At 32.9% G+C, this 25,388-nt stretch overlaps 1 protein-coding gene across 6 annotated transcripts in view; it reads left to right on the top strand.

Moving 5' to 3' along the window:
* Positions 1 to 25,388, top strand: part of LOC145248189 (uncharacterized) — a 296,866-nt gene that overhangs the window by 197,936 nt on the left and 73,542 nt on the right. For all 6 annotated transcript variants that reach the window (XM_080110048.1, XM_080110051.1, XM_080110046.1 and 3 more), the window contains one exon: positions 16,583 to 16,705. In XM_080110048.1, coding sequence (XP_079966174.1) covers positions 16,583 to 16,705 — 123 coding nt within the window. The remainder of the gene's footprint in view (positions 1 to 16,582; positions 16,706 to 25,388) is intronic.

Genomic DNA, 25,388 nt, shown 5'->3' with positions numbered 1-25,388 from the left:
AACTAAACCTTTAAAATCTTTTTCTTCCTTTTTAACTTAAACGTTTATTTTAATTTGGACATCGTGTTATCCCAATCCCATTATTTTAAATGTAATTTATTTCCCCAAAGTGTAATATGTTTTTCCTATGACTTTTTTTTTTCTTTTTTTTTTTTGCATGATTCTGTAAACTGCTAAAAAATTTTTTTAATACTTTGATTTGTGTTTCACGCCTTGGTTTTGTATGATGTATTGGCGTTGTCATGTGATCTTGCTAAAATTTTGCATAGACCTTTGTTATGATAAGGTGCAACAAACTAAGTATTACGGTATCCGTAATGTTCAGTTAGGAATTAGTAGGACAAGTCACCACAATACCACATCTATCCTAAAAGTTTGGCATAGCATAAAACACTCATTCTAAATCCATGGACAATAATTCTTTGCCGGTTTTTAACTGGGTACGGGCCAATATCAAAGTGTAGTATCTGTTCTGATGCTTCACTTAAGTTAATTGGTCCTTGGTCAATGTACTATGACAATTACTATTTTTTTTAATACTGCCAGAGTGCCCCCTTTTTCACCTAATTTTAGGGGAGCTGGTTTTCCCCCACATTAAAAACGACCTTGTGTCAAATTTGCTTTTGTAGAGAAGCGAATAAATACATATATAATTATTTTATGTATCCATTTTCCATGTTTACTTTGATAGTGCTCAATATGCAAGTAGAGTTAGGTAGTAAGTTTTAAAAATACATATGGTTATTAAACTACACGAAATTTTCCACGTTTCATTCTCATGAGGATTCGTCAGGCTATTGTATGGAATTGATGTTGCTTTGTGTTTTTATATATTCCCATGTACTGGGTTTGCTAGTCAGGCAATCAGATTCTTTATTATTCACATACCCAATTATTGTAGTCAGTGAACACGCGTTTATCAGGCAAGGATTCACTTGACCTCTAATTAACCTGTTTCTTTGTTCTTCTTGGCAAGGATGGTTTCTCTTTTCTTTGTGTTGGGAAGCGACTTAGTTTTAATCTGGATGTTTTTCACTTAGATTTCATTTTATACTAGTGTATTTGTTTATTTATTAATTATTATTTATTTATGTTATTTTTGTGTTATCCTAAAGCAAAGTTTATTTTGTGCATGCATACAGTTGCTATTTAACTTCTTGAGTTCTTTAAAGTTTAGAATTGCTAATTTCTCATTCAAACATAGTCTACATGGATCATCTAAGTTTCTACATGTGCTAGCTTGCCATAGGTTCCATGTAGACATATCGAAATTCGCATTTCAAAAGCATGGGTTGCATTGGATAAGCTACAGTCAGTATGGATCTCAAGGCTATCTGACAAACTGAAAAAGCAGTTTTTCAGAGCAGTGGTGGAGTCTGTTCTTATTTATGATGCTACAACCTGGACACTCACCAAAAGATTGGAAAGAAAGCTAGACGACATATGCACCCATATGCTACAAACAGTATTAAATATATCTTGGTAAAATCATCTCACAAAATAACAACTTCATGGTAACCTACCTGCCATATTTACAACCTTAGGGAGTGACGTCTACGATTTGCTGGTCACTGCCAGAGGAGCAAGCAAGAGGTGGTGAGACATGTATTACTGTGGACTCAACGGCATGGGTGCACGAGCATAGGATGACCTAGATCCACGTACATCCAGCAGATTGCATATGGTGACAACTGTGATCCTGAAAATCTGGAAAGAGAGAGAGACAGAGAGTCACATTGGTTTGAGTGAAGAACCCGACTAGATATAGAAAGATACCTTGCCATACTATTTCCCACTCCACTATCAGCGATCGTCCACTTTCTGTGAACTCCCAGTAGTGGTTTGCTAATGCTGTTTTTATTCAGTGTTTTTAATTTTTTTATGTACTTCTGTGGTCATAATATTTGCTTTTAAAATCCAGTGAGGTCATTACATTTTTTTTTTTTTTTTTACTCAGGTTCACCCCTTACAAAGCATATCGCCACTTGGATGTAAGGGGCTACTAGTTGGTGCCATGTCTAGGAAAGATTAACAAGATATTTGTTTATGTTACATTTAAACTTCTGCATATCAGTACAGACAGGGAAGCAGGCAGCAGGGAGGGAATTCCAAAGTCCAGCTGTTCGAGAGAAGAAACTATTAGAATAGAAAGCTTTCTGGCATTTAGGGACAACAACAGTGAAGGGGTGAGATCTTATTGCTAAGCGGGTTTGTCGGAGATATATATATATATATATATATATATATATATATATATATATATATATATATTGAGGGGGTATAAGTGAAACAAGTTCAGCAGAACACATTCCATTAAAATATTTGCAAACAAAGCACAGTGATGCAACATTGCGGCGATGAGACAGGGGCTGGAGCTTAGTTGATAAAGTGGGACGGATTAGATTGACAAATCTTTTTTTGGACTTTATCTAAGAGGGAGATACTAGTGGTAGATGCACCAGCCCAGATGTGGCAACAATACTCCATGCATGGACGAATGGTGACCTTTTAAAGGTACAGGATACTCTCAGGCATGAGTAGTCTTCTAGCTCGATAGAGGGAACCCACCTTCTTTGCAGCAGCCTTTGCAATGTCCTCTATGTATTTGTTCCAGTTGATATTGCCCGCAAATGTTAGGCCGAGGAGTTTGAAGGTAGAATTCTCAGGTAGGGTGCTATTTATTATGGATATAGGGGGTTGGAGAGGCGTCCTATAATTGTTAAAGGAGAGCAGCTTAGTTCCTACGTAATATTTTTTTTTTTTTTTTTTTTACAAATATTGTGGCCCGTTAAAAGATGCTTTTCAAGGTGAAGTGCTCTTTAGTGCAAGTAGGCAATCACTTAGAGATAATATTTTTATATAAACACTTATCACCATCACCTCTTTAAGTTGGTATCAGAAATGGCATTCAGCCTATAAAAACTTTACCTCAGTTAAGGAAACGACTTCCGTAGTAACCTGATTAGAGATAAGTTTTGGAAGTAATTTTCTAAAAACCATCCAACACATGCCAGCATGTAGAATGAACGTTAAATGTATGATCCATTAAATCTATTCTCTTTCTGTTTCTCGTAAAATCGATTCTCACTATCGTTTTAAACAATTTCTCAAACCTACAAATATTCTCTATATATATCCATATCTACTATCATACATTGTGTGGAATACTGTTGTCACATTTGAGCTATTGAATCTCTGTCACATTTGAGAGTTTTCGATAAGATGCAGAAACGCATCTGATTGGCCTCACCCATTCTTCCTCACTACGACCTCTCTCTTTCACAGACGTGATGTTGCTAGTCTCAGTCTTTTTATAAATACTATTGTGGCATGTGTTCTTCAGAATTATCTGATCTATTCCCTGCTTTCTTGGTTCCAGCTTGTTTGATTCGGTAGTGTAGTGATCTCCACCAATTCGCCATTTTGGTATTTCATTGTAATACAGATTCTTATTTCAGTAACGTTTTTTTCCAAGAACTGCAAGGTTGTGGAACTCTCTTCCTCCTACCTACAGATTTGGTCTTTTCAAGATTAACAAGCATCTCCTGTCTTTGTGATAATTATCTTTTGTTCTTGTTAGTTTCTTACATCAAGTGGCTTCACACCTTGTCTGGAGCGATTCTCATAAAAAAAAAAGGCAAGTAAAGCATGCATGGTCCCCCATGAGTGCACAGTGAACGAGGCATAAAAAAATGACTAAGTTCAGCATTGCCCCTCCCCCATTTAGCCCTAAAAGTTCCCAGGAGACGTCAAATCCTGGTGAAAATGAACAAACGGTGCAGTTTTAGGCCTTAACATAAATTTGAGTTCTGAACGATGCAAAAAAAAAAAATGACTAAGACCATCATTTGCCCCCCCCCCTCCATTTAGCCCCAAAAGTCTCCAATGCCTTAACATATTTAAATTTGAGTTCAGCACCATACAAAACTGCTAAATAGACATACACAGAAAATTTTGGACAAATATGGTAAAATAGTCCCAAAAGTGGAGTGTTTTTATTAGCCCTAAAAGAGCCTCTGGGGCACACTCACGAGTTATCGTGAAGTATAGACAAACAAAATTATATAGAAATCAGTTAATCACAACTTTTCAGAAAGTTTTATAAAAATCCAAGGCATCAATTTTTTTTTTTAATAAGCACAAAAGTGTAAATTTTAGCCATTTTAACCTGAAAGGCACCCCTAGGGGGGGGGGCAACCGGACTTTTCCCGGAAAATCCATTCTGTTACTTTTTTACTCATATCATGTTTAATGTTTGTACGAAATTTCAAAAAATTCCAAGGCATAGTTATTGAGAAAAGTGCGGACGGACGAATAAATTTACAAGCCCACCCTCCTTTTATCGCGGGGGGGGGGGGGGGCGTCGGCCAAAAATTCAAGATGATGGGTAAAAAGGTTGAAACACTTGTGTAGACATTTAAGCAGAATAAAACGCATAGTTTAAACCGAGACTTTTTAAACTTGATCAGTTGAGTTGCAAGTAAAGCATTGAGGTATTAAATCCTTTATTCATGTTAAAAATACATTGAAAATTAACAATGAACAAAAAACTTAGGCACATGGCCAACTCAAAAGGGGGGATTGTGGGGGTCGTTGGTCATCCTTGTCACTCCAGAACTAAACAAAATCAAAAGTTTCTCCCAGCTAGTATCTTCTTTCACCATAATACCGCATTCACCCTTTCATACTGGTGGACGTCCTACTTAACTCCCAATGTTTAAAACATTTTTTATTGACGTGTAAAAACAAAAAAGATAACAATAAAAATGGTACAATAATTCATTTGTGTCGAGGGCGAGGGGATAAAAAAAAAAAAAAAAAAGCGTCTTGTTACTTACCTTTCAAACAAGTTTAAACATTTCCTTACTTGAGTTACTGACAACATATATTATTCGCTATGCTTAAATCCCTATGTATGTAACAATATTTCGGTGATAGCAATTAAGTTATTGATGTAATGGAATAACCTAACATCCCTTCATAGATATATTGACCCTCTCACGTGACTGACGGAGAAGGAAAAAAAAGACAGGAAGACAATAAGAAAAGATGTCGAGGAACTCTTATGTCACCTGTATTCCCTGGTAAATAAAGCCCTTTGTCTTTCACCCATAACTCCATGTTTCTTGCTGTATTCTTATTTAAAGTAAGAATATAACAGTTATGCAAAATAATGTCAACGAATGGGAGTGATTGGACTAGTGCTCACACGACAAACAAGAAAGTTGGTGAGAAGTGACAGAAAGAAAGGGGAACTAACTCTTTGGTTCAGTATGCGAGATGAGGCAGGCGTGTTTTTAAAGGACTTTTTCTTTTCCTCCCAACCTTCACGAGGGATATGCTAGGGAAAAACTTTTAATGTACTAGTTTCAATAATTCCCTGCAGAGAAAGAAAGAAAAAAAACAACAAAACAAAAAAAAAAAAACCCGAGAAACATGAAAATAAAAACACATGTTACCACTAGATTATATGCATCTGCAATATTCGTTTACATGGCAAAAAATTCGTCCTCCGTGTTACCCCCTAGGAAAGATGAGGTGTATGTTTCAATATTCTTGATTTTTTTACGATTCCTTCAGTTTCAAACTACATGCCAGGCAAAGATGGAGTCTTTCATGATGAGAATGAGATGAATTGGGTCCACTTCCACTGCATAATCGCCATGACCATTTATAACCCTTATCCCTGAGTGGCCTTCTGGCCTTGATAAGTGGTGACCCCCCCATGTAAAAAAAAAAAAAAAATGACCACCACATAGGCATTGTTTGCTTGTTATCTTACTTGCTTATTGATGTAATGAATACAAGCACATATGATTGTAAATACCGACAGGGAGAGACGTCGAAAGGTACACTAAAAGCTTCACGCTAAAGGACATACCAGCTCCGACCACAAATACCCGTTTATTAAGGTGATGTAATAGATTATTACTCAAATACTCCAGCCAAGCCCACTTAGCTACATGAAACGAATATTTTACTTTTGCCAGACATATCACTTATATTTATTGTAAACTAGTAGGGCTACCCGGAGTTGTCTGGGGCAAGGGTGTAACATATTTTTATTAAAACTTCTATCTCTCTACCTCTCTCGATCTTCCTCTCTTCACCTTCCCAAACCCCTCTTTCTCCTCCACTAACTCTTCTCTAGTTGGGCATGCACATAGTCCACTATTCTTTTATATAATAGATTCCTCGGGGAATTAGTAGTTGGCATTTTCTGATAAAACCCAACCCAGCTGACGCTCAAAGAATCAATTTTTTTTTTTTTTTCCTCCAAGTTTTAGATATTATTCATCCAGGACAATGCCGATCATGAATATATCAACTTTGGGGGTGTTTATTTTGTAGGTTTTGCCTTTTAGCGGGATGTACAAATATACAAGCATACACAAAACTGCCCTTTTATATAATGGATAAATATATACAATTCGGTACAGGGTTATTGAATTGGGGATGGTGAGTGCATGTGGGGGAATCTGTTGGTCTTTCACTAACTATTTTATTCTTAAGTAGATGTATTTTAGACCCGTGCATACTGACAACACCCTCCACCATGTACAATTAGCCATCACATTCATACTTGCAGCCACCGAAATACCACATTCACTCCATGGGTTGCTCAGCATTTTAGAATTTATTCATTTACTAGCTTTTTCAACTTGCTATCATATCGCTAAATTCCCCACTTGAAACACTTGAAAGCAAAAAAAAAATTTAATAATAAACATTTTATTCGCAAGTTTCTTGTAAACACGAGACAAAACCGTTTGCATTCATTCATATGAATCGTTATTAGCATTTTTGTAATTTTCCTACAAACTTTTTTATCCATGTTGTGTTTTTCTTATTTTGTCTGCATCTCCATCTCTATCTGTTCCACTTATTCTCTGAAACTAGTCGGTCGATCTGGCAGAAATTTCGTATGGACTTTTATGATAAGGTGCAGCGGACTAAGTATTATGGTATTCGTTTGATACACAATTAAAGATTAATAGGGGTTAGTCATCACAATATCACATTTACTCTAAAAGTTTTCTTGCAAACGACTGGTTCGATCTAGCTGAAATTTTGTATGGACTTTTATGATAAGGTGCATCGGACTAAGTATTATGGTATTCGTTTGATGCACAGTCAAAGGTTAATAGGGATTAGTCAGTTAGCTATAATTTTACTCTAAACAGTTTTTTATTCAAAAAGTTTTTCTTGGAAACTACTGAGCCGATCTAGCTGAAATTTTGTATTGACCTTTATTATTATAAAGTGCAGCTAAGTATTATAATATACGTTCGATACACAATTATGAGTTAATAAGGATTAGTATTTAATGCAAAAATGAGCAAAAATTTACCCATGTTCAATCATCAATTCGGCATAAACCCCCTCATTCTAATTCAGCAGCTATAACTTTTTGCTCGTTTTTAATGGGTGAAAAAGCCTTAGTCATTTAAAAAAAGCTGTAACGAAATAACATATAATTATTTTTTTACTATAATAATTATTAAATACCTACAGACACTAGTGTTTCATCCTTTCGGGAGTCTTCAGTGCAGGGTATCACGATTAATACCAGTCGAACGATTCAAACCCCGAATATATATATATATATATATATATATATATATATATATATATATAACAGATGTTTCGTGGTACACAAGTTTAATATTGCTTTGAAAAGTATGAATGGAGTCATTAGATCCCTTAATTTTTTTTACACGAAATTTCGTATGGATCCTTTTTTATTCGATGTTTTTTTTTTTGTTTTGTTTTTTACCTATAATTCTTTTTAGTCGATTTGTCTCTATACAATTTCCCGTTTCTCTTGTTTTTTTTCACCCATAATGACTCCATTCATACTTTTCAAAGCAATATATATATATATATATATATATATATATATATATATATATTCCCCTTACCTCACCCTTTTTTCTAACCAAGTAAGATCTGTGACTTACTTGTAGTTTCATTAAATACTTTTATATGCAAAATCCGATCCCGCATTTTGCTAATTCCTGCCCTCTGATGAGAAGGAGAGTATTTCTTCGAAACTCCGCGGATTAAGGACTATCCACTTATCTTGTGCTTCCCTTTTTAAAATAAAATATGTTTTTAACTCTTTTTCAAGATGTTTTTTAATCATTTGTTCATATATATATATATATATATATATATATATATATATATATATATATATATATATATATATATATATATATATATATATAGTTCGCCTGGGCGATGATGTGAGGGGAGGGGGAGTGATCTCTTTATTTTTAGTTTTGACTCTTGAGTATATATCCGACACAGTTAATCACCCGATATCAACAGATACACACTCGAGAGTCAAAACAATGAAAAGAATATGCTGTTGTGCTAGCCCTAATGATTTACTCTCGAGAAAGATATGCAAATTAACTTTAAAATGGATGACGTCACAAAATAAACTTTATTTTATAACTATAATTCATTCTTTACATTATCCACTTTCTAGTAAAAACATGATTATCATTTACAGTCACTGTCACCGTGAAAAAATTATATATCTAATAATAATAATAATAATAATAATAATAATAATATATATATATATATATATATATATATATATATATATATATATATATATATATATATATGACCATATCCAACCATATATTAAAATTTAATATATGGTTGGATATGGTCATATATATATATATATAATTAAATCATATATGGTTGGATATGGTCATATATATATATAATTAAATCATAAATTTGGCAATATATACGTATATTATGCCAAATGTATGGTTAAATTTGTGCTCATTTTGCATTAAATACTAATCCCTATTAATCCCTAACTGTGCATCATCATCAAAAGGATACCATAATACTTAGTTCGCTGCACCTTATCATAACAAAGGTCCATACAAAATTTCAGACAGATCGACTCGGTAGTTTAAGAAAAAAAGTGGAACGTACAGATTAATAATAGTAATAATAACGCATTAAGCCCCCCCTTAAGTTAAGAGGTAGAGGTGGTTTGGGGAGCATGTTGGCTGATAACCCAGTGTGTGTGTGCGCGTGCGGGAGACTCTATACATCTATCTTAACCCTTTGTTCATCAAGGTTGGTAGATCCATTAAAAAAAAAAAAATTTTTTTGTTACCTTTTTGATTAACTGTCTCGACAAAAAAAAAAAAAAAAAATCTTATTTGAATAACAGGTTTGACGACTGTGTCTGAATAACACCATTTTTTTTTGTACGTTGCGTAATTTCTGATCTTTTTTTTTTATTTTGGTTCTTTTTTCTTTTTTAAATTCCTGTCGAGACGGCAGGTTGTTCATCTTTATTGTTTGAGGATTAAAAAAAAAAAAAAAAATACAATTAGAATCTCCCATCATTGTTCAACTGACTCCTGTCAATAATAATATTAGCAAGTCTCTATTTACTTACATCGCCTTGAGGGCAGAGTTAGATACAAGAGTTTGGATTTTAATCTGAAGAAAATCCAGTTCCCTGTATAAAGGAGTTTTCTGGATTATGGCAAAAATAAAATGTCTCGTTCTGGAGCACCCATTCTCAACCTTTGCTCCATCATTGACCCCCATCGGTTTTTATGTATTTCTCCATTTATCCCCTACTCTAACACGAAATATATTCATAACCATCATAAAGTAACAGATAAATAAATAAATAAATAAATAACAAAGTCAAAATCCCTTTTTATAGTTGTGAAGTTTTATATAAAAAACAGTATTATACATTCACATCACAAAAATAAAAAAAAAATCAAATCGTTTTCTAAATAGAAACTTATGAATTCAATTAGTATTACGTTTCTTAGACATATCACAATCTGAAAAGAAATAATTATTTTTTAAATTATCAGGTATTTCAATTATTTACCTCTGACTGCATAATCTTTTTACTTCCTAGGGGTAAATTTACCTCTGGTTCAATACCTCTAACTTAAAGTATTCTATCTCTGGCCAGGTCATTTTTTTTTTTTTTTAATTTCTCTTTCTACTAATTACTGATTGTGAAATAAGGTTTGATTTTTTTTTTTTTTTTTTTTTTTTTTAAATGGAAATGCAATTTTACGACTTTCGATTTTAATTCTGATATTAAATACACATTCAGGTACTTCAATTATTTATCCCCCCTCGACTATATAATTTTTTTACGTCCTAGTGGTAAATTTACCCCTGGTTGAGAACTGGTCTAGAGGGATTTTTCATTCACTGACTGGGGATAAAAGATGAATCGTAGTATCAAAACAGACACTATACTTTGCTCCTAGCCAAAAAGTTAATTTCATAAATTTTTTATATCTCTCTTCCATCGTGGGAAGATGCGACACAAGAGTCAGAAAGTGGTATTTGAAAAGCCAGTGCCTTCAAGGAAGGAGCACTCTGGCCTGTAAAAAAATGCTTTGGTAGCCCTGTCGGTATTCCCCGTTAGGTTTGCTTTAGATGATTAGCAGTAAACTACCCCCCTCTCTTCTCAAAGAGAAGGCAAAGCCTGGGAGGAAGGTGAACCCTCTAGAATTGCACAGGAATACCAACATACTGCAATCAACATGGAAAAGGCTATTTCAAAAATAGCGTAGATTCTGTTCACTTTGGTGCTGAGGGGGATAAAAAAAAATCCCCCACCCCAACCCGGATGCTTTTTAATTTAATTAGTTAAATAAAAATCATGATATAATTTGGTGTAGAAATTATGCTCTGTTTGTTTTTGGGGATGAGCGGGGGTGGGGGATGGAATGTCATTCTTTGGACAACAAAAATGTTTGCTTTCTCTAAACTGGACTCTTTCACCAAAATCCTGCATTCATTCCATGGCTTTAATCCTACTTAAAAAAAACCCAATAGTTGGAATAAGATTTTATTTACAAATCTATATATTTATAAAAGTGAAAGTGTCTGTCTGTGTGTGTGTCTGTGTGTGTACATTTCCCTACACAATAACTCTGTCAATTTTTAGGGTACTGAAATTTGGGAAAATCTATGTGACTGGTTTTCGGCCAGAAATTTGGCTGTTAAGGGGTCAAAGTTCAACGATTTGACCTTTGAGAACTGTACCAAACTCCTCCGACAATTTTGGGTCTAAACTCTTGAAATTTTAGATAAAGGTTCCTTGGACATGGATCTAATTTAATAAATTGATTGAGCCCAAAACAATAAATTTTAAGGGGTCATAATAGGGGGGCAAAGTTAAAAAAAAATTGACGTTTTTTTTTTTTTTTTTTTTGCTCAGCATACACCTCCAAACAAACAGGCAACGCCGGGCACCCGTGCTAGTGTACTATATAAAAGGAACTTTGTGTGTGGAATCTGCTGGGACGATGGGGTGGGGGATTTCACACAAATGCATTTTATTGCCTGGCAGTGTTCTTAGATAGGTTTTGTATTGGAATGTCTTTGATAAGTATTGATCATCAATAATCAAAAACATCCAATGAAAGAAAGAACAGGCGATTTTGACTAAAGTTAACGTCTTATATAGCCTAACATCACAAGTGCATATGAGAAGTATTATAACCACACAAGCAAAAAGGCCCGGCATATAAAATCAACAATAGGTTCTTTGATATGACAGTGGTGTGTTCAAAATGAATGCTTCTGTTAAGAGCGCAATTGAACCATGATACTTGATAGTTGCATTTTAAACTTTAATTCAAACCATTACATAAATATTTTATAAAGTCAACAGTAGGTTCTCTACAGTGCAATGTAGACTGCAATGTATTGTGGACGAAGCAACTGCAGGGAGGATTGAAAAACAAGCGATTTCACCAATTTCGATGACAATAAAATATGGGATGGGTGAAATATTTGTTGATCCTCATTCGTTCCCAGGCAACGTCGGGTCTTCCTGCTAGTAGGTATTTAATTATTATAGTAAAAATAATTATATATATATATATATATATATATATATATATATATAGTAGTAAGTTATGAAAATATATATGGCAATTTTTCATACCTTACTACCTAGCTCTACCTATGCATCGAGCACTGTTGAAATAAATACTGAAAAAATTACAAATAAAATTACATCTTTGTATATTCATTTATGTGATTAAATGAAGTAATCATATATATGTGTGTTTGTGTGTGTGTGTGTGTGTGTGTGTGTGTGTGTGTGTGTGTGTGTGTGTGTGTGTGTGTAATGCTTGGGAGTATGAAGATATTTAAAAACACTAAAAAAGAATGCAAAAATGAAGAACCAAACAAAATGCTAATGGAGCAGGTTAGTAAGACCATCCCAATCGTTTGCTAAGTTTCAGACTGCCCTCTATTTTCCGGGTTTGGGGTCAACCGAAAACAAGCAGGTCAGTCCGTAAATGAGTATGGTAGAGTTGAAAGAATGTAAAACAGTTTTCTTAAACCTGAAACACTCACAGGAAAATATATTCTTTTTACATTTTTTTTCTCTGTTTTTTTTACATAATTTATAGAAACTAGCAGGACACTTGGAAATTCCACAGGAATGAGAAATATATTTAATCAACAAGTATGTTTTAATAAAGCTGATAGTTTTCTGGAAAGTGCAAAAAATGAGATTTTGGGACAAAAAAACAAAACAAAACAAAAATAAAAAACAATAACATGCAGCAAATATGAGTTTATTAACATTTTTATGAAAATACTGTCCATTATATTTTAAACACAACACAACTGAGATAAATTATTAAGTACTAATAAATACTTAGAAATACTTAGAAAGTAATACTGTGCTACACAGAGAATTTTCTAAAAAGGCCATAAGTGTTTTCTTTCCCCCTTTTTCCATAATGTTATAATATCATACCTGCTTTTATTTTCATATATATATATATATATATATATATATATATATATATATATATATATATATATATTGAAAATAATTTCTGAAGATGACGCTTTACAGAACGTCTGAAACGCGTTAAAAACGATTTCAATGATTTAAAAACATTATTACAATGATCTAAACATAATTCTCAATGAAAAACCAAGACACGGAATAATAAAATAATGTTAAAAAATACACATTGTTGGTGACTACTCCCTTATTTAAATATATATATATATATAATGTAAAAGACCTTGTCGGTGTGTGTGCAAAAATCTATACCAAACTCCTCTCTGGATATTTGGTCTAGAGAACTGAAATTTAATATATAGAGTATTTGGACCTGTAATACACTTTCAACTTTGATTTTAAGCGATAAAGTAGCTGCCAAGGAATTAAAATTGAAAAATATATTGACTATAGCCTGGAATAAGTCAACTGTACCCGTTTTTATTTCTGTGCATGTGTTACTTAAAAGTAATATGTTAAATAACGTTATTTTATTTTATTTTTTTTACAGTTTTTGTATATGTAATGATTTAGGTCATACACTAACAGATGAGCTTGGAGTTGTATGTTTAGGTTTTGATTCTAGCTGACGGCGCACAAGTCATTTTTTTTAATCACTACTAAACATTAAGTAGAATATAATAATATAGGATTGGCTCTATAATAATAAATACGAAAGTTGCATGAATTAAAATATAATATTGAAGTATATTTTATGACTGGGCAATTCCAGGCGGCATGCTAGTATTTAATAATTAAGAGAATGAAAATCTTGAGTAATGAGAAAATGAAAGAAATTAACTTAGATTACAATATCTTTGATGACGATGGTGATAAATGGTCATTACTTGTATTTTGACAAAGTGCATGATTGGCCTAATGTAATGTATAGATTTTCCGGTGAACAATGGAAGGGTGGTATTAGATTATTTTTACAGAGTGAAATCTACTCCTACCTCCTACTTTGGGACAGTCAGCTGGGTCGGAAATAATGTAAGAAATTAAAACGTTGAATGAAATTGACTGATAATTTCCTGAAACACACATCATATATTGGCAGGAAGGATTACCATGGTGGAATGATGTGTGGCGTCTGTGATTGGAGAGATGAAAAATCAAGTTTACTTTATTAATATAGTAAATGGATTAAAAGAATTAAACTTTGGAGTAATGGAGGAAATGAAAAAAAAGTTTAATTGTTATGATATCTTTGACGATGATGGTTAAATGGCCTTTGCTTGTATTTCAACAAAGTGCATGATTGGCCTTATGTATATCTTCACAGATTATGGGATTGCCTATGCAGAAATTCAAATCGACTGCTTCTAATTATTTTTTCTGAGTTTTTTTTCTAGTTCTCTGATAATCTCAAACATTTATAAAAATGCATATAGTGAAATTTTATAATCGAAAAAAAAATAGTTTAAATGTGTGAGGCTGTATTGATTTGAAACAATAACCTGCTAAGTACATTTGTCCCATATTCTGGCTAGGTCATGTAGTTCTAGGAAATAAGCATTATACATGTGTGGGTATATATATATATATATATATATATATATATATATATATATATATATATATATATATATATATATAGAATGCCAGTACATGCACTATTCTCACGCTATCTTCTTTCTTAAACTCTACTTCCCAGACTAATCTATTATATTAAAACCACATTTACAATTTTCACATTTCAGTGAAAAAAAAAAAAAAGAGTCGCTCTTTCCCTCCTTTCTATGAAAAAACAAAGCTTTCTTTATTAAATCTCCATTTGTGTTTCTTCTTTTTTTTTTGTGCTTTGTATGTCAATTTTCCAGGTAAAAAGAAAAAGATACCGGGTTAGTGTTATGGCAATCGCTGTTAAGTCGCAATTTAGAAATTTTTTTTTTTTTTTTCATTTTATTTAAAACGCAATGTTCTTTCCCCCCCCCCCCAATCTATGGAAAACGTTCCCAGACAAGGCATGAAGCCACTTGATGTAAGGAGCTAAAAAATAAACAATAATAAAAAAAATTTTTTTAAAAATAATACTTCAAGGTCAAAAACTAATCAATGATAAGTCTTACATGGATAGATTCCGATTCAGAAAACAACAATTGCTTCCCCTTTGTCAGAAACATCGCTAATGAAATGCGAGGATTGAAAAACAAAAAAGAGAAGTACGAAGTTGCTTAAGATTTTTTTCTGTTTTAACTAAGCCCGCACGTCTAGGTTAAATAATTGTTGTTTAATTTTGTTTACCTGCCTATGAGCATAAATTAAGACACAACGTTGGTCTTTTCATGAGGGGGTGGGGGGGATCTACCCCCCCCCCCCACAAAAAAAAATGTGGCACTGTATATTGAGATAAAAATAACAATTGCCTCAATCTAGAAGGATTTCTCTAATACATTAACCTGTAAAATGTTTTGTATATTTTGCAAACCATGCGGTTCTGGTATCTGATTAGTTTGTTCTTATCTCTGTTTATAAATATAGCATGTTTTTTTCTAGACGCATCAAACTTTAAATTGACAGCTGTATTTTCTGTAATTGCAGATTTGGCAACTATCTGTTATTTTGAGTTCAGCTTGGTTTGGCAATTTATCATGAAGAGACTGAGACCCAAGCAGTATTGCAACTTATGCAAGTTTGATGAAAAAAAAAAATTCATGAAATATACCGCCCCCCTTAAGTAAACACTTCATCAAATCTCTACACTAACCTAATGTACTTGCAATAACCCTTATCCCTGAGTGGCTTCTGGGCCTTGAGAAGTGGTGATCACTGTGTAAAAAAAAAAAAAAAAAAAATTTCATGAAATATACCTGTCAACTGGCCACCTTGTTTGTGCGATTTAACCCCATTGCATTATCTTCTTTTGGAATATGTAAAGTCTCATGTCTATGCTGATAAACCAGACACAATAGATCACTTGGACATTATTAAAAAGTATTCAATAAAAATTAACAAAATTATACAGATAAAGATAGCATAGTTAGTCTTTATTTGCACTTTTAATAACAAAAGTTAAAAGAATAAAAGTTTTTGTTTTTATTTGAAATTCATTTAAATTTGATCTTACCGAAATACAGCCTAATTTAATGCTAGTTTGTGAAAGTTCCATCCATCCATAGCCTTGAACCCCTGGAGGGGCATTGTCCATCCACAACTTTGTAGATGCTTTTGTAGCAAGGAGTTCTTTTTTCCAGGTGAGGGTGCTGACCCTATGCCCAACCTTCCCAGAAGGTACATACAGCGCCTAGCCTTCCCAAATAGTTACCCATCTGGTACTGGCAAGGCTCAATGTTGCTTAACTTCTGTGATCTGGTGAGAACCGGTGTGTCAACGTGATTGCGCCATACTTGTGAGATTTAGGCTGCTAAAATATGTCATATGAACATGAGCTGCATGCCTGAATTTGTATTTAAACTATAAATACCAAAAATCAATCTTTGGAATAAATCTCATAGTTGTGTAATAAAAAATATTTTTCGGTGATTTATTTTAATCTAAAGTTTGTTGCTTTAAAAAAAAAAATTCTTTACAATCATCCAAATATTTCTGATCATACCCTCTTGTGATGTCAAAAATATTCCGACAAATAATAACAATATAGCATATAGGCAGACCGTTTCAAACAACCCGTTTGTATTATAACAGGAATTTTAAAATACATTTTTATTTTTTACTTCTGATATTGTGGTCTTCGATATTCCTAATGTTGTTTCTCTTTTCCATTTTTGCCTACAGAGCACTGGAGATTCTCTTGATGAAGAAGATGACGTAGATAAAGTCGCCTTGGAAACCAAAAGGAATACCACATACAATGAGGTAATTCAGGCAGAGAATCGGAACCTCCCGATGCCATCAGATGTAAGTTGTACCAAACCTTCTGGCATTTTTTTTTTATTAGTTTCATCTTTCTTAAAGGAATCCATTAGCATTTTTACTACCAATCCATACTAAACCAGTTTATTTTTTGTCTTATGCCTGATTGTCTATAAGTCACGCGTATCTAATGCATTCATATCTTATTAAAGGAGCAGTTCCTCCATTGTTGGCTTTCAGACTCCATTTACAATGGAATATTATTCTAGACATTACAAAGTGGGTGTGCCAAATTATTCATAAAAGAATTATATTTTCCATCTCAAAACAAATGGATAGAATATGGAGGAATTGAATATGGAAGGAATTTTAAATGAGGTGGAAATTGTTTAATTTGAGATGGAGGTAATTATTGTTTTATTGGAAATGGAGGTGGAAATTGTTTTATTTGAGATGGAGGTAATTATTGTTTTATTTGAAATGGAGGTAATTATTGCTTTATTTGAAATTGAGGTGGAAATTGTTTTATTTGAGATGGAGGAAAATGGTTTTATTTGAGATGGAGGTAATTATTGTTTTATTGGAAATGGAGGTGGAAATTGTTTTATTTGAGATGGAGGAAATGGTTTTATTTGAGATGGAGGTAATTATTGTTTTATTTGAAATGGAGGTAATTATTGCTTTATTTGAAATTGAGGTGGAAATTGTTTTATTTGAGATGGAGGAAAATGGTTTTATTTGAGATGGAGGTAATTATTGTTTTATTGGAAATGGAGGTGGAAATTGTTTTCTTTCAGATGGAGGAAATTGTTTTATTTGAGATGGATGTATTTATTGTTTTATTTGAGATGGAGGTAATTATTGTTTTGTTTGAAATGGTGGTAATTATTGTTTTATTTGAGATGGAGGAAATTGTTTTATTGAAGGTGGTGGTAATTATTGTTTTATTGAAAATGATGGTAATTATTGTTTTCTTTGAGATGGCAGTAATTATTGTTTTATTTATGATGAGGGAAAGTATTTTTATTTAAGATAGAAGGAGTCATTTTTATAAAAGAAATTATTTTATTTGAGATGGAGGAAATTATTAGTTTATTTTAGATGGAGGAAATTATTAGTTTATTTGAGATGGAGGAAATTATTAGTTTATTTGAGATGGAGGAAATTATTAGTTTATTTTAGATGGAGGAAATTATTAGTTTATTTGAGATGGAGGAAATTATTGGTTTATTTGAGATAGATGAAATTATTGGTTTATTTGGGATGGGGAAATTATTGGTTTATTTGAGATGGGGAAATTATTGGTTTATTTGAGATGGGGAAATTATTGGTTTATTTGAGATGGAGGAAAAACAATTTTTCTCTACAAAACAATCAAACCAAACACTATAGATAAATATTTAAATATGTAAAGAACTTAAAGCATAAAAACTTTCTCCGAAATTACTGAATTCAGCATTAACTAACCTAAAAAGGGCTGATATACCATAAATCAAAACGACCAAACAATTTTTGTATAAAATATTATTGTTTCTGAATGTTTTAGCTTGGATTTTACTCGCATATAGTTAGCATTAGTAGAGGGTGTTCAAAAAGTCACTGAAGGATTTTGAACTTAAATAGATTCTTTATTTTTGATGATATCTTTCCACAATTTTAACACAATCAAACTAAGACATTGGGAAATTAAAAAAAAAATGCAAAATTCAAACAATCTTTATTTATGAAAAATAATGTCTTTTAAATGTTGCCCATTTGCAGTTTCGCATATTTGTGCTCTTTCCAAAAAATTTTTCATGACAGATTGCAGAATATCTGGATTGCAGAATATCTGGATTGCAATTTAACTCCCTTATTTCGTTCCTGATTGTTGCAATATTTTGGACCTTTTAATGGGGTATGATCCCACACACAATCGGATGATTCTATTTATAAACGATGCTGCTAAGAACTGACGAATCAAATTAATTCACGTTCTGCTACCAACCAATCAGAAACCAGAATTGCTTCATAAATATTAAACCTTTTTCTGTAGCAATTTCACATGTTCTTTTCCCGGGTTTCGACACCGAATATTTTGTTCTGTGGAACTGTCTACTACAAACAAGTCACCTCCCAGGACTTGTGTGTAACAGCGAACCATCTGAAACTGTTCTGAAACTCAAAATGGCTTACACTTCTAGACTGATGTTCTCCTTCAATCCTTGCAGGGTGTGGGGTTGGTTAATGTAGACTCTTACATAGACTCTTTCTTTGTGTTGTGACTTGGGTTATCTCTTACATGAAAATGCCGTTGATAAGCTCTTTGAGTCCAAAACGATCTGATTTTGGTAAAAGAATTTCACAATTTGCGTATATTGTTCAATGCTATACTTATCTATGATTAATTTCCAAAATATTATCTGTAAAGTATCTGAAAAAGAGAAAAAAAAATAATCATTAATGGTAAATGACTGATTTTTAACCCTTCAGCGACTTTTTTGACACTCTGTATATTAAAGATATGAGGTCTAGTAATAATAGGTGTAATAATAATAGTCTGTTTCTCAGTCTGAAAATTTATTGGGTCGGTCTTAGAGTATCTGGTGCTAACAGATCAAGCTGTCTGGAGATAATGGATTCCTGACCTAAAATACCCCAAAGATGGATGTTATTTTTTTTTTGCAAAACTCAATCATGTTTTGCAAAGTCAAAAACTAAAATTTTATTTTACAAAACAAAACAATCAAACCAAACACTATGAATAAATATTTGAAGATATAAAGAACTTGAAACACAAAAAACTTTTTCCAAAATTACTGGATTTAGCATTAAATAAACAAAACAAGGTTGAAATTCCTTAAAACAAAACAACCAAACCAATTTTTGTATAAAATATTATTGTTCGTAAATGTTTCATCCTTGCCTTTTCCATCCATGCATTTAGTGTTAGTCTCTCTTCCTGATCTACATCAATGATCTCCCAAAACACATACTTAAATCATTCATTGACATCTATGCTGATGACACGACCATCTATGGCAACACATCTAAGGCTGTAAATGATAAAGTTCTCTCTGATTCTCTCTCCTCTGATCTCGAGCGCATGGTAGAGTGGTGGAAGAGGTGGCTGGTTACTTTTAATGCATCTAAAACCAAGTTCCTATCTTTACATCATCAACACTCTGATCCTCATCTGGCATGAATAGAAATAGATGGCTCTCATCTAGGGGAGGCACCATGTTCTGATAAGCTTCTGGGATTGACCTTTACTCCTGACCTGAAATAGTACACGTACATCAATTCTGTTGCCAAGGTCGCTGGAAAAATGGTAGGATCCTTCTACCGCTCCAGAAGATATCTCACTGCTGATACAATTCTCTATCTATATAAAAGTGAAGTATGTCCAAGGATGGAGTACTGCTGCCACATCTGGGCAGGAGCTGCTAAAAACAGTCTATTCTGCCTTGACAGAGTACAAAATAGACTTCATGGCTTAGTGGGGGATGCCCTTTTCTCTTCCCTGCAACCTCTCTCCCACAGAAGAGATGTTGCAAGCCTGTCTTTGTTTTATCATTACCTCCATGGCAAGTGCTTGTCTGAACTCCAATCCCTGGTCCCCCCTTGCCAATCTTTCATGATAAACACCTGTCTAGTTGAAACCATTGTCGATAATTTCCCCCAGTCTTTAACTGTGCCAAAACCAAAACGTAGATTCCATGAACAAAGCTTCTTTCTGAGAAATGCACGCCAGTGGAACTCTCTTCCATTTCCCTGTTTCCTGCCTGACTACAACTTGGATGTATTCAAGTCCAACATAAACAAATTCCTAATGAACCGCCCCCTTAAGTAAGGCACTTTATCAAATTTCCAATACGAACGATTACTACGATACTATCCCATTGATTACTGTACATTCAATAACCATTATCCCCAAGTGGCTTCTGGGCTTTGATAAGTGGTGACTTCCATGTAAAAAAAAAAAAAAAAATCTCAAAAATATATTAATGCTAATAATCTGATCTAGTAGTAGTAGTAGTAGTAGTCCCTTTCTTGGCCTGAAAGTCCAGTGCTTATCCTCGGTCTTATTGTACTAAGGATGGCAGGATACTAGTCTGTCAAATGCTTTCTTACAGCAGTTCATATCCTCAAATGGTCACCCATCTAAGAACTGACCAGGTTCAATGTTCTTAAGCTTTTGCGGTCTGTATGGCACCAATGTGGCAAAACAATTTAGCCATGATAATATTGAGGTGTGGAAAATAAGGAATAATTGTATGCCCCCCCTCTCTCTCTCTCTCTCTCTCTCTCTCTTGTAGAATTTTGATTTATTGCCTATGGCCGTTGCCTTTGTAAGGACGTGTGTATATTTGCCTATGTGAGCTGTTCTACTATGATGAAAACGATTGGAAGTATTGTGCAAATCAACATGCCTACTGAAATGACAATATCGGCCATAATGTTGTAAAAACAACAGACAAGACAATGTAGTTTAGTTTTTGAAAATTTCCTATTAATAAATTTCCACAAAAAAATTCTTGCTAATAAATTTCCAGTGTGAGGAGAGATATGAAACAAATATCAAATCTTAATTATCTTTTTTAAAAAAAGTTGTTCTGTGATAGTAATGAACACGTGTCGAAAATTTCTGAAAGCCGTTCTTAACATGAGGAGGTTGGAGGTGTTTGTACTACTTATAATACTTTTGCACTTTTTGATTATCGTCACATTTTTTTTTTTGTAATGTAAAAGCTGATATTTTTTGCTATTGATTTTACAAAAACTGTTACAATAAGTAACAGTTTTTTCTTAAGGTATTTTGGTGCTTGTGCACTTTTGCCACTGCAATATTTTTAAATAGTTTTTTTTTTTTTTTTTTCAGGTTAAATTCAAGGTTCACAATATCTTTTTTCGGGTTTGTATTATTGTACACATAGATTCGAAAAAGTTGTCAAAAAACAAATATATAACAAATAAATATTATCAAATGCAAGATAAGTTACTTTTCTACCAAACTGGATACATTTTTTTTGATTTTATTCAATGTAACATGTTTATTCAGCTCGAAAAACATGCAGTGTTTACCGATGTATTGGAAAATTCAAAATGGCGCCCGACACTCTCTTTAACATGGTAAGTTTAGGAAAAGGTGTTATAAATAATAAACTAGACAAAATAGTATTAAAAAACCACCGAATATATGTCAACTTATGTCACGTTAACATATAATGAGCGAATTTCTAGCAGTATTTTGTCTAGTTTATTATTTATAACATCTTTTCTTGAACTTACCGTGTTAAAGAGAGTGTTGGGCGCCATTTTGAATGTTCCAATACATCGGTAAACACTGCATGTTTTTCGAGCTGAATAAACATGTTACATTGAATAAAACCAAAAAAAATATATCCAGTTTGGTAGAAAAGTAACTTATCTTGCCTTTGATAATATTTATTTGTTATATATTTGTTTTTTGACAACTTTTTCGAATCTATGTGTACAGTAATACAAATCCGGAAAAAAGATATTTTGAACCTTGAATTTAACCTGAAAAAAAAAAAAAAAAAATTTAAAAATATTGCGGTGGCAAAAGTGCACAAGCACCGAAATACCTTAAGAAAATACTGTTACTTATTGTAACAGTTTTTTTAAAATCAATAGCAAAAAATATAAGCTTTAACATTAAAAAAAAAAATGTGACGATAATCATAAAAGAATTGTAATTAAGAAAAGCTTAAAGTTACATTTTCTCAATAAAAAGGAAGTAAAAAAAAAAAAGTTGCTTATTTATTAGACTTGCATTTATTTAGGAACAGAAAAAAAAAAAAAAAAATCAACACGTGCATTATTGTCACGAGACAACATTTTTTTTTGTCTCGTTTTCAAAAGCACACAACAGGGGGAGACAATACAATTTCAGAACCAGAACAATCGAAAATGTCAACAATAACAGAAAATAAAACATTTATTATAACTGAATATTTATTGAATTTAAAATAGAATTAAGAAAATTCTAATTACACAAAGTAGGGGTTTTTCAAGTTTTTTAAGGAAAAAATTCTGAAATGAATGAAAATTATCAAAATGTATAACTTTTAAAATTTATAGTTTTGTAATTGCATTGTCCCCCCCCCCCGTCCTGCGCTCTTCTGAATGATAGCAAAAAAGTTGTTCTGCGATAGCAAAGAACAAGTGTCAAAAACACTTATTTTAGACTACGAGTGCAAGTAAAATGTATAGATGATAATTACAAACTTTGGTAAAATGACCTGGTAAAAACAGCGCAGGCAAAAATGGCACAAGTGAAAAATATAGCTGAAAATCTCACAATGAGTTTGCCAAAATCTTAGATACTGTATATGTATTGTATATAGGGAAAACATTAAATTTGTAAAGTATAAAGAAAATTATATTGACATTTAAAAGTAGATGAGGACTCTGTTAAATAATCATACCCCCCCCCCAACAAAATTAAATTCTACCTTTTAGATAATTTAGGCAATTTTAGGATCAGAATCGAAATCAGTAATTGTATAGAAATCGGAAGTACGTCCAAGGATGGAGTACTGCTGCCACATCTGGGCAGGAGCTGCTAAAAACAGCCTATCCTGCCTTGATTTTGTAGACTTTGTAGCTTAGTGGGGGATGCCCTTTTCTCATCCCTGCAACCTCTCTTCCACAGAAGAGACGTTGCGAGCCTGTCTCTGTTTTATCATTACTTTCATGGCAGGTGCTCGTCTAAGCTCCAATCTTTGGTCCCCCCGTCGCCAATCTTTTACAAAAAACACCCATCTAGCTGAAACCATTGTCAATAATTTCCCCCCACTCTTTAACTGTGCCAAAACCAAAACGTAGATTCCATGAACAAAGCTTCTTTCTTAGAAGTACACGCCTGTGGAACTTTCTTCCATTTGCCTGTTTCCCACCTGACTACAACTTGGATGTCTTCAAGTCCAACATAAACAAATTCCTGATAAACCGCCCCCTTAAGTAAGACACTTATAAAATCTCCATTACTAACGATTACTACAGTATTATCCCATTGATTACTGTACACTTAATAACCCTTATCCCCGAGTGGCCTCCGGGCCTTGATAAGTGGTAACCAGCATGTAAAAAAAAAAAAAAAAATTTAGAACAGAATTGGTAACTATTGAATCAGGGAAAAATATTGGAATCGTCCCATCACTAATATCAATCTTTTTGGGGTTAGATTTAATATAAAATCAAATCATTTTGTATTATGTTTCTGAACTTTTTCGATGAGGATTAATGACTCGTATTATTTGGATTATTTAGACTACTGTTCTCATTTCGAGTGTTATTTTCACAATGTTTTGGTCGATATAACCTCCAACCTTCTCCAAGGTCTATCTTGTCAAACTATAAAGACTTTTTCACTGTTTAAGAACATAAAATATCAAGTGTAGTAGAACAGATACTACTCTTCGCTCCTAGATAAAAAGTTAGAGTTGTTATATGCTTTTTAGTTATCTATCCATTCTCCTAAACAAGGCAAAATCATATCACATTTTACTAATATTGTTATCAATAGCATTTTTAATGTATATAAAAATGGAATACTTTTCGCTTTCCCCCCCATATGAAATAAAAACCCTTGTTCTAGTTAGTTGTATTATAAGCTTCCCAATAATCACTCCTCTCCTCGATAAAAACCACAGCTACTATGTAACTAATGTTTTTATCAAGACTATATTTTAATCAATGTAAATATTAGATATTTACTTTCTCTAACACAAAAGTCACATTTAGTTTCTTAAACCCTAACCCTAACCCCTACTTATGAATTAGAAAATAAGTTTCTAAATTTTTTAAGACGATGATCGATTATTCATATTATTTGCGTTCATTAGACTATTCTCATGTTGAGTGTAATTTTCACAATGTTTCAGTCATAAGAACCCGTGGGGTAGTGGATAAAATACTTGGTAAAATTTAGTTGTAAAGTTACCCTCTTTTGGAGGACACTCAAAAATATGAGTGTGAATTGCTTAGGACTTCCAACCAGTCACGGCTGACGAAGCGAGAACATGCTACCCTTGTGGATTAAATAAAAGGTTTTGTTCGAATTTCTATGTGGATTCCCGAGTTCAACAAAGATTCCTGAATTCAACAGAAAGATTTTTTAGTTCAACAAGATATACCTGAAGAAGATCGGAGGTTACATTTACCAAAACGTTATAATAATAACATTCAAGATGAGAACAGTAGTCTGGAGAATCCAAATGATACAGCTAATCAATTTTCATCTGGAAAACGCAGAAATAGAAATCGGTATTATTATTTATCATTATGTTGAAGCTGAGTTAATCAACGTTTGTTTCCCTAAGGTTTTTTTTTTGTTTGTTTTAATCACAAAATATGCCTTGGTTTTAGGATTGACTTTAAAAAAATCCATTTTAGCTGCTGCTGCTGTTGTTGTTTCTTCTTCTTCTTCTTCTTCTTCTTCTTCTTCTTCTATTTCTATTTGGGATGTCACTTTGAAAACAATATTTTCTTTGATTTAATTAACCAAAGTTCATTTATCATCACATGTCCTAGATAAATATTATAGTTCTACTGTCTTATAAATAGGGCACCAAATAATTTCTTTTTAAAATCTATAAAATAATATATACGAAGGAACCTTCTAAAAGTAATGCCTCCATTTTTTTTTTATTTCGCCTGAATGGATCAGAGGAGATTGCAAATTGCCTTGATAGGCCTGAAAGCCACTTGAAGATAAGGGATA

Source organism: Euprymna scolopes, chromosome 26, assembly GCF_053919585.1.
Source record: "Euprymna scolopes isolate OS-2025 chromosome 26, ASM5391958v1, whole genome shotgun sequence".
Classification (NCBI taxonomy): Eukaryota; Metazoa; Mollusca; class Cephalopoda; order Sepiida; family Sepiolidae; genus Euprymna; species Euprymna scolopes.
Note: the sequence above shows the minus strand (reverse complement) of the source record. Positions and strands in the feature narration are given on the sequence as shown.